This window comes from Centruroides sculpturatus, unplaced genomic scaffold, assembly GCF_000671375.1.
Source record: "Centruroides sculpturatus isolate CEXI.00-Female unplaced genomic scaffold, Cexi_2.0 scaffold3302, whole genome shotgun sequence".
In the NCBI taxonomy this organism is placed as follows: Eukaryota; Metazoa; Arthropoda; class Arachnida; order Scorpiones; family Buthidae; genus Centruroides; species Centruroides sculpturatus.
In genome coordinates, this window is record NW_019387388.1 from 1 (window position 1) to 11,366 (window position 11,366).

Consider the following 11,366-nt stretch of genomic DNA (forward strand, 5'->3'; position numbering starts at 1 on the left):
TAAAAAAACATTCAGCCACTGGTGGGCGAAAATAATAATGTTATACAAATAAAAATTATTTTAATTTTGTTGCGGCACTTAAATAATTCCATTCTTTGAAAACGTATAATTATTTGAATAAAATGTATTTTAATTTTATTTCCTAAAAAATGTAAATTGAAAACGATCCCTTTATGTGATTTGGCAACCACGTGTCACGTGTGTTGTATCCGATAAAGAGAAACTGTGGGAATTCTGAATGTCGTGCCTTATTTACGGTTTAAGAGTGGGCGACACTTTATTTTAGAATTTTTATTGTTTAGAAACCAATACTGTATACTTATTTACACTTTAATTTCGACAGTCGGTACGCACAATATTTTAACTTAAATTTTTAAGGATTTCTATAGTAAAGACTGTTTTTTAGTTACTATCTTAGGTCTCGCTTCGACGCTGGATTTTTAAAAATGAGAATTTTCTTATGAAATAATGTTTGTTTTCTATTATAAAATACATGAAGTGAGATGATTCCTTTAAAACAATAATTATATTGGGCGAATAAAGCCAGACAGGTGTAGTTACGATTAAATTTTAGATACATTTTAAATGAAAACAAAAGTACAGCTGTCCCTTGATAATCCGACAGGTATGGGACCAAAGGGGTGTCGAATTATCAAAAGTGTCCGGATTACCGAAAGTGATTACATATTTGGCATCTTTTTGCTAGCAGTAACCTACAATATTCCCTACTCCAACTGTTCGAACAGAACTGCTCGCGCAAAACACACGAAATGTGTGTCGTCGTGTAAGAATTGGGTGGGGAGATTCACGTCGCAACATGCTTCTGTGCAAGCAGACACGTAACGGGGATGGGCACCTTGACGGGAGGTGCGTCGGACTACTGAGCGTGTCGGATTACAAAACGTCAGACATCGAGAGACAGCTGTAATTACCTATGCATTACAGAAGAACTTCCCAAAAACTTTATAAACAGTTTTTTATGAAGTGCATTATATTGAAAAAAATGTTTACATTTCTTGCCTAACACTCATATGGTTTTATGAATGCCAGTAAAAATTGCAGCTGTGAATGATGCAGTTGGGACCTTATTGGAGCTGTAGACTGTGAAAAAGAGTGAAAAGCAATGGATCCGAGATGCTCGTTAAATGCATTATAGATTTACTGGAATGTGCGGTGTTGTTACGATTATGCCCCGGAAGTAGTCGGTACAATGGAATTTCTTGTGTTTTATGAAGTTTTTGCTGTCTCCGGTAAAGTGGTAAATGATTGATTTTAGCATTGTTTTGAGAAATGGTTTCAGATGTTTTCCTTGTAACATTTTACTTCAATTTTGAGGTTTTTCAAAATTCCAGATAGGACAATCTAGGGGGACTATATCTTGCAAAGGGTCACATGTATACCGTTGGTTCCTTTGGATTTTTTACTTATATGGACATGGTTTACAGCTCTGATGAGGTTTCAATTGACTCATTTAGATCTGCAATTTTACCTGAATATACATATACATACATATATGCTCATCATTTATCAGATTTCTCCAGACACTCTGGATATATGAGAGTCTATGTATCTCTTTTCTCACATCTCGTGCTTGTAATCTTTGCTCGTTCAAATGCTCAACGACTTGCTCTACCCAGAATTACTTTGGTTGCTTCAGTTTTGTTTCCCTTCTTTATATTCTTTTCGGTGCTAGATCCTCATGTATGACATTCTCTTTCGTGCCATTTGCTTCTATGATATCATTCATAAGAAATAAGGATTTTTCATGAATGAAATCATTTACTAGAAAATCATTTGTGATACAGTAACTATGCAAAATCTTTAATCTGTGTTGGAAACACTTGTTAGCTGCTGTTTAATGTCTCTGGCTACAAACATAACATTGAAATACATAGGATAATAACATATGATAAACTGTATAATTTCTTATAGTGTACTGTTTTATTAAATATCTAACTGAAAAATTAATAATAAAAATATCTAACTGAAAAATCTTCATAACTATCACAAAGTTATTTTGGGATAGTTATGAAGATTTTTAGATGAATGCAAAAACTTGGATTGGATATATTAAGTGAAATATTAATGAAAAAATAAAAACTTCATTACAATATTACAGCATAAGGATACATCATTACAACACAATTTCATCACAATGTTACAAATTGGCAAATACAATCTGGCAATTAATACAAACTGACCATGGCTTTACAACTTACTCATATTAAACTTTGCTGTAATATTAAAATAAATTTTTTATTTTTTACTACCATTTCACATGCAGAATTTGATTACATGCTGGCTTTAAGATACATCAATTTTTTTGTAACAAAGTGTATTTAATTAATGATGTTAGTAATATCAATGGAATATGCTATATTACTTATAAAATCATGCTGTTTTAATATATTTTTTTGCAATCGATAGTAATTTAGCATAATGTGTTTGATTTAACGCATAGTCTTCCAAAATGAATGAGACCATTGTAATTATGCTAATTATTACTTGAGAATGCACTGTCCTTCATCTATCTACATTCACAAGTTTTGTTGTCTTGCTATCTCTAGGAAGTGCTGTAAATAAAAATCATGATATTGTAATATTCAGTTTGCAAATTTGGAATCACTCATCACATTGTGCAACATGAGTAATCTGCAGAAGCTGTAGAATTGTGGCTGCTGTGGGAAGAGTGAGAACAGATATGCTGTAATGAGCGTAAGAATTTGAGTATTGGTTGTATGTGTGCCATGTGACACAAGGTGCATGCATTGAGAAATTGTAATGGACTAATGTGAAAGTTGGACAGTTAATACATATTACAATGTTCTCAGATAATAATTAACATAATTACAATGATTTAAGTTGGCATCACTTTTTGGAAGACCCTGTATTTATTATATACTGTATAAATCATACTAGTGCATACCATGAAAGATATTACCAATTGAATATTATATATTCAGATAGTGCAGATTAATACATTATTAAGTTCAACTTAATTTCAATTTCAAAACGGCATAATCTAATATTTTTTTATAATCTTAATTCATTTTAGAAATATCTGGATCAGCTGACCCTGTGATATGCTGGGACAAAAATACTGTATTGATATTCTTTTATTGAATATGTAATTGGTGAGTGTAAGAATATATTTTTTACTATAATAATTTATAAAGTATTGGTGTTGTATGATATAAAGATGTTGCCATGTCAAAATACAACCAGTTACTAAAATAGTTTTTGTTATACTAACTTTCTTTAGTCCTAGATAAAGAAATTTTTCTTAGAATATATCATACATATTGCATGATTACTAGAATATAAGGTTGAAGAACTCTCATAAGAAGTGTGTTGAAAAAGTCTAGAGACAAACTTCTCCACCAGAGTGGCACTACCAGCAAGTCGGGTCATGTTAGTTACTGCTATAGCAAGTTTGTTAATATAGATATCATTTGATTTTGATGTAATAATGCCTTCTAAGTTGTGTGTTCCAGAGTGTAAAAGTGGCTATGCCTCTTGTAAAAGACACGCTATGTTTTCATTTTAGACAGATCTGGAAAAACAAAATGCATGGAGAAGGAATATACTAAGAGACTTCGAAATCACCAAGAACTCCTTTGTTTGGGTACAATTGCAGATGTGAATGAAGCTGTTGGGATTTTAACAGAACTGTAGATTTATGTCCATAAGAGCAAAAAATTGGAGTCACATACCTCTAAATGTGACTCCAAAATCAGTCGCATGCAATCATGAGTCGCACCATGCATTGTGTGCTCTGCTAAGACTGTTGCATTTAAGTACTTAGTCCATGCAACTATGCCAGCTTCAAGTAGCCCACATGACTGTTCATGGAGTACTTGATGTTATATAGTTTTAGGGAGTGTGGGTGCTTGCTCCCACCTGGGCACTGAGGTGCAAATGATAGTGAGCACCAAAGCACACAACTACATGCAAGGTTTCAGTCAAGGTGATTGATTGCTCATTCTGATGACAAGGAGCATAGAGAATAGGCATTAGTACTGGTTCAAGGTAAAAACTGTTTTTGGTCAGTAGAAATTAATCATTTATTATTTGTTATTGGCACTGATTGCAGTGCCTATAATATAACATTGTAAGGAACCAAGTCCGAGCATTGTTTTTAGTTATTTTTTATTTTGCTTTTTATTCTATTTTTGTATGGGGGCTTATGTTTTGTTAGGACGAAGTTCATCACACCTTAGAAACTTAAAACACCACTCACCACTCGCCTTAGAAACTTAAAACAGAAGAAAAAGAAAAACCAACTCACCAATGAGAAAAAGCGCCGTAGAAAAAAAAACTTGCATACACTTGCGCTCCCAAGCAGAAAACAGTAAGTCCACACCGAGAAGAGGGGGGAGACCCCACAAGCATAACTTAGGAATTTGTTAAACCTTAAAAAGTAAAATATCATCTCGAAATATTGTCAGAATGAATAATGTAAAAGGTTAGCAAGTATTGTCGGGAAATAGGCTGCCAGGCAAAAAGGAAAAGTTCAAAGTTCCAGATAAGTATGTAAATAAGGGGAGTGGACTCAGTCAGAATTGTGACATCACCTCACAATATAAATCCTGTACCTCAAGCGAAGATGACCGAGGTGAGCTTCTGTTAGCATCGAGCGAGGTGAGCTTCGTAGCAGCAAACGAAAGAGGTGTCCGATAGCGATAAAGTTGTTCCAAGGCATTTTTGAAGTTATTCGATTTGTGGATTGAAGATTGGAGAAAGTCTTGAGAGTTGAGGAAAAAGGTTCCTAGTATATTGAGGTGATGGTTAGGACCTTAGTTCATAAGACTTATTGTACATAGGTTTGTACATATATTTGTCGAATTCCAAAGGGAAATAGATTTAAGTTAGCAACTAGATTGATTTGAGTTTTGTCGAGTTGATTCTTATTGATTTTCATTGAATAAATTGTTATTTGATTGTTACTAAATTTTGTACATAGTTATTACTAAAATTATTATTAAATATTGGATTGTTTTTTTACCAACTTTGTCATTATTTCTTTCGGTGCATGCTTAAAGTCCAGGCCTGGCACATTAATTGCAAATCTGCGTAAAGTACCCGTTAGGTAACGGCTATTTCCGGCACACAGTTCATGTCGATAATCATTATAAAAGGCATAAAAATGATATAGTACTTTACAACATGCTTGCAAGCGCAATGTCTGCAAGCAAGATGGAGACTGGAACTGTCAACCATTGGGTTCCACATTTGGAGGTGAATATCTTGCAAAGGGTTGGGTGTTGGATTTTTCTTTATTCTTTACCAATAAATATCATTAGATTGTCTGATATTGCTGTACTGTTAGTTAAACATGCAATAGACTTAGCGAGTATGCAGCATGACTCCCTATAGTGCCTGAAAGTGGGCTTTAGGCTGATTTTGGAGGGCTATATCTCAAGAAGGATCACATCTAGAGGTATGATTCCTTTGACTTTTTTGCTCCTGTGGGCATGCTCTACATCTCTGTTAAGGTCCAAACAGCATCATTCACATCTGCAATCTTACCTTTGTTTCTGAGTTGTATTTTGATAATTGTTGCTTTATAAGGACATGTAATGTAATCATTAAGGGGTAAAACATATGGAGAAGCGTTTACAACCAACACTAAGACAGGATGTAATTCCTACTATTTTTCCCAGGAACAGAAGGAACCAAGAGAGAAAATTTTGCCAGGCTGACCATAACTAAAAGCCATGGAAGACTTCTTCATCCTTCCAAACAGCTACTGCCTTTACTACTGTTACATGAAAAACACATTTCTCAGTATGTGGAAGATAAGAAATTTGTTATTGTTAGAATATTTGATGATATTGTAACAGAAAGCAACTTGGTCTTAATCACTTTAGGATGTAAAGATCATTATTTACAATTAGTNTACATGGTAAACATAAGTTAACATTTGAGTCTTAATCTGATTCAATTTTTTTCCTAGTATTTTTTCAATTATTTAATTTTGAATTGCTAATCTTAAGAAGGTAGCATGATCACTAATCCCTGCATAAATGTAATCTGAAATTTCAACAGTTTAAATTTACAATAAAAATATTGCAAATTTAAACTGCTGGTATTTTAGATTACATTTATGATTTATGCAAATGTTTAATTAAATCTGATGTGTAGATCAGTGATTTTGCTGCTTTGTTTTGTTAAGATTAATGATTAGAAATTAATTTAATAATATATATTAAAATTTAAATTTTTTGTATGTCTAACAATTAAGTAGAGGCCAGTTTCCCATAAAAGTCCTTCTGTGAGGCACCTTCTCCTTGGCAAATCACCCATGTATTGTATTGCTTTATATCATCAATCCAATCTATATTCTAAGAATATTTAAATTATTTAATTTATATTTTAATTTAGATTTTATGGAATGAAAAATAAAATATGGATGAAAGTCAAGCAGGAAATATTCAAGCAATAGATAAAGACAGTGTTCATAATATTTGCTCTGGTCAAGTTATTTTAACTCTTTCTTCAGCAGTTAAAGAGTTAATAGAAAACAGTTTAGATGCTGGAGCTACTAATATTGGTAAAGCAATTTACTTTATATTTTAAACTGTAAATAACAAATAAATTTATTAGTAAATTTGTTTAGAGGTTCGTACAAAAGAATATGGAAGTGAATTAATAGAAGTTATTGATAATGGATCTGGTGTAAAGGAAAAGAATTTCAAAGAATTAAGTATGATATATTTAATGAAATGCTATCTTTATTTGTAAATATTTGTTTACTTACTAATTTTGTTTTCTTTTGATCAGCTTTGAAACATTATACATCAAAAATAAAAGATTTTCACGATATTTCAAGTTTAAGAACATTTGGTTTTCGTGGTGAAGCATTAAGTTCCCTTTGTGCATTGAGGTATATTAATAATTGCTAATATTTTATATACAGGGTCTTCTGAAATGAATGCTATCATTTTAAATTACTATAATTATGTTAATTGTTACCTGAGAAGTATGTGATGTATAATACACCAATCAATAAATACTTCATCTTTCATGTGCATTCAAATGTCTTTTTCTCTACTGTTTCTAGGAAATGCCATAAACCAAAAATGGTAACTTTGCAACAGAGAAGGCATTTTGTGTTCCACAGTTTGCAAAATTAGAATTACTTATTGGGCAACATGAGTTTTGCAGACAATTTCAAAATGATCTATCAGGTAAGACAAACGTTCTTCAGTGATATCAACAGTTCCAGAAGAACACAAAATGATTCAAAGTTTTTGAATCTGCAGAACACAAATTGCCTTCTCTTTTACAGAGTTGCCATTTTTGTTTGTGGTGCTTCCTAGAGATAGTAGACAACAAGGTGTTTGGTGTTTGATTGCAGTTGGGAGATGAAACTCAGACAGTTACAGTATTGATTGGTGTATATCACATCTCAGGTAATGGAGCATTAGCAAACGTCTTCTATATGGCTTATAGAATTGAGCTCATTCTCAAAATTTGATCATTCAATTTTGATTAAACTGTCATTTTACAGAATATGAGACAAGGAGAATAAAATCGGGTTTATGATTTTGATTTCAAGATACAAGATGACAATATATCAATAGTTGGATAATATTGGATACATAGTAAAGTCCTTGTAAACCTATGAAACTGATGAACACAGATAACTACAGTTATGAACAGGATGTATAGTTACAGTAAAGTGACTATGTGCTACCATAGTGTGCCCCTTGCAGCACTCCTAGCAGTAAAACTTTGAAATTAGCACGCTCCTTCTCAAAAATGATAACAATATGGAAAAAAGTCAATTACAAAGTTGTAGAATATGATAAATACAACTGCTGTATGAGATTGGGCTAAATAATGACTATAAATAAATTACAAATAAATTTAACCCTAAAGGGAGGCAATAAGCACCATCTCCTATTAAATTTAATAATTATAATTTAATTAAATAATTTTAGATTTAAACTGGAAGAAAAGAATTGGTCCAGAGCGGGTCTCAAACCCACAACTGCAGCTTATTGTGCGGATGCATTGCCAGTTACACTACCCAGACCTTCAGTCCAATATCCTCTTCCAATATATTTAACATTATGATATAACCATTGCTGGTTATTTCAATGCCAACTGGGAATGCATTCAGCACCCTCGTCCTGTAAACTCTCACATAAGGCACTCAGCCTGACAAGGCATATATATATATATACACAAATATAAACATCTTTCTTTACTAAACTCGATACATTACAATAAATCTACAACTGCCATATGAAATTATTATAGCCATTATTTAGCCCATTCTCATATGGCAGCTGTAGTAGATTTATTGTAACATATTGGGTTTAGTAAAGATGTTTATATTTGTAGAATATGACTAATTTAGTACAAATGGACATCTTGTGTATATGAATAGCATGAATAGAAAGTGTGAAATGCTAATCGGTTGGTATTTGATTCCCATCAATGCTATATCACAAAACATGGGAAGTGAAACTGTACGTTAGATGTAGACATGGCACATTATTCCAACAAGCAATAAGAAGTTGTTTTGAATACAAATTTGTATTTTATATTCTGTCCATATTTCTCACAATTTGCTGCTTTGTGATGCAATTAATGATATGGTATTGACAGAATCAAATACTGACAAATTAGCATTTTATATTATGTATACAAGGTATTGTTATATAGTAAAGTGGTCATGCTTTACAACTCTCTAATTAACATTTTTATATCATACATCACTTTTGAGATAAGAGTGCTAACTTCTGAATTTCACCATTAGGGGCATTGCAAATAGTCTCATCTTGTAGTGCATGGTCACTTTACTATAACTTCACATTATATTTGTAACTGTAGCTATCTGCATTCGTCAGTTATGTAGGTGTATAAAGACTTTATTATGCATCCTATACAGATTAATTTATTTAGATATTATAATTTATGAATAATAATAATGAATAATTTGATATAATTGAATTATACCGATTCTACTATATCAAATTCTACTTACATCTACTTTTTGAAGTTTGGAATATGAAAATGTTTCTTATTAATTTCAAATCTTTTAGTCTATCTTCAAAGAATTCATTTATATTCAGATATTTTAAATTTAAATTTTTTATTTCTTTATCCCTTGCTTTGTGTATTACATCATGCATTAGAATGTGTAGAAATGAAGATGATAATCTAAATGCATGAAGCATGAAATTGATATATATAAAAATATAAAAAATGAATATGTTTGAATTTAAAATATTTGAAAGTAAATGAATTATCTGAAGAAAAGTAAAGGGAGGATATGAAAGTACTAACAAAAAAAATTTGTAATAGTGAGAAAAATCTAAAAATCAGAAAAAATTTTTGTGATTCATAGAATGAAGCTTTTCTTTGATGTAAATTTTTATTATAATTGCAGCAATATAACAATAACAACGCGTTCTAAAACGGTAACTGTCGGGACTCGATTAGAATATGATCACAGTGGCTTATTAATAAAACAGTCACCAGTACCAAGACAAGTATTTTTGTTTTTTATTTCCATTATTTCATATAAATATTACTCTTTTTCTTAAAAAATATATTTTACTTTTAAAAATGTGTGACAGGTTGGTACAACAGTAAGTGTGCAACATCTATTTGCTACTTTGCCTGTAAGACATAAAGAATTTATGAATAATTTACGGCGAGAATTTAATAAAATGATACAGTTAATAACAGCATATTGTCTAATTTGTACCAATGTTAGATTATCTTGCATTAATCATTTGTTAAATGGGTATGTATGTCTTCATATTATTACTATTAAATGCATTTTATTTAATTTATATTTTAATTTAGATTTTATGGAATGAAAAATAAAATATGGATGAAAGTCAAGCAGGAAATATTCAAGCAATAGATAAAGACAGTGTTCATAATATTTGCTCTGGTCAAGTTATTTTAACTCTTTCTTCAGCAGTTAAAGAGTTAATAGAAAACAGTTTAGATGCTGGAGCTACTAATATTGGTAAAGCAATTTACTTTATATTTTAAACTGTAAATAACAAATAAATTTATTAGTAAATTTGTTTAGAGGTTCGTACAAAAGAATATGGAAGTGAATTAATAGAAGTTATTGATAATGGATCTGGTGTAAAGGAAAAGAATTTCAAAGAATTAAGTATGATATATTTAATGAAATGCTATCTTTATTTGTAAATATTTGTTTACTTACTAATTTTGTTTTCTTTTGATCAGCTTTGAAACATTATACATCAAAAATAAAAGATTTTCACGATATTTCAAGTTTAAGAACATTTGGTTTTCGTGGTGAAGCATTAAGTTCCCTTTGTGCATTGAGGTATATTAATAATTGCTAATATTTTATATACAGGGTCTTCTGAAATGAATGCTATCATTTTAAATTACTATAATTATGTTAATTGTTACCTGAGAAGTATGTGATGTATAATACACCAATCAATAAATACTTCATCTTTCATGTGCATTCAAATGTCTTTTTCTCTACTGTTTCTAGGAAATGCCATAAACCAAAAATGGTAACTTTGCAACAGAGAAGGCATTTTGTGTTCCACAGTTTGCAAAATTAGAATTACTTATTGGGCAACATGAGTTTTGCAGACAATTTCAAAATGATCTATCAGGTAAGACAAACGTTCTTCAGTGATATCAACAGTTCCAGAAGAACACAAAATGATTCAAAGTTTTTGAATCTGCAGAACACAAATTGCCTTCTCTTTTACAGAGTTGCCATTTTTGTTTGTGGTGCTTCCTAGAGATAGTAGACAACAAGGTGTTTGGTGTTTGATTGCAGTTGGGAGATGAAACTCAGACAGTTACAGTATTGATTGGTGTATATCACATCTCAGGTAATGGAGCATTAGCAAACGTCTTCTATATGGCTTATAGAATTGAGCTCATTCTCAAAATTTGATCATTCAATTTTGATTAAACTGTCATTTTACAGAATATGAGACAAGGAGAATAAAATCGGGTTTATGATTTTGATTTCAAGATACAAGATGACAATATATCAATAGTTGGATAATATTGGATACATAGTAAAGTCCTTGTAAACCTATGAAACTGATGAACACAGATAACTACAGTTATGAACAGGATGTATAGTTACAGTAAAGTGACTATGTGCTACCATAGTGTGCCCCTTGCAGCACTCCTAGCAGTAAAACTTTGAAATTAGCACGCTCCTTCTCAAAAATGATAACAATATGGAAAAAAGTCAATTACAAAGTTGTAGAATATGATAAATACAACTGCTGTATGAGATTGGGCTAAATAATGACTATAAATAAATTACAAATAAATTTAACCCTAAAGGGAGGCAATAAGCACCATCTCCTATTAAATTTAATAATTAT

At 31.2% G+C, this 11,366-nt stretch overlaps 1 protein-coding gene and 1 long non-coding RNA gene across 2 annotated transcripts; both read left to right on the top strand.

Annotated features, from left to right (window-relative positions):
* Positions 1-208: 208 nt before the first annotated feature.
* LOC111616394 (mismatch repair endonuclease PMS2-like) lies at positions 209-9,767 on the top strand (the record flags this gene model as incomplete). The annotated part of the gene is made up of 8 exons (XM_023357815.1): positions 209-346; positions 3,056-3,134; positions 6,248-6,306; positions 6,385-6,553; positions 6,620-6,706; positions 6,784-6,886; positions 9,404-9,506; positions 9,594-9,767. Coding segments are annotated over exons 4-8 (612 nt in total), but the record flags the coding sequence as incomplete, so codon positions are not given.
* Positions 9,768-9,854: 87 nt separating this feature from the next.
* LOC111616395 lies at positions 9,855-10,281 on the top strand. The gene is made up of 3 exons (XR_002755240.1): positions 9,855-9,994; positions 10,063-10,147; positions 10,225-10,281. It is a non-coding gene; the product is annotated as an uncharacterized LOC111616395 (long non-coding RNA).
* Positions 10,282-11,366: the final 1,085 nt, after the last annotated feature.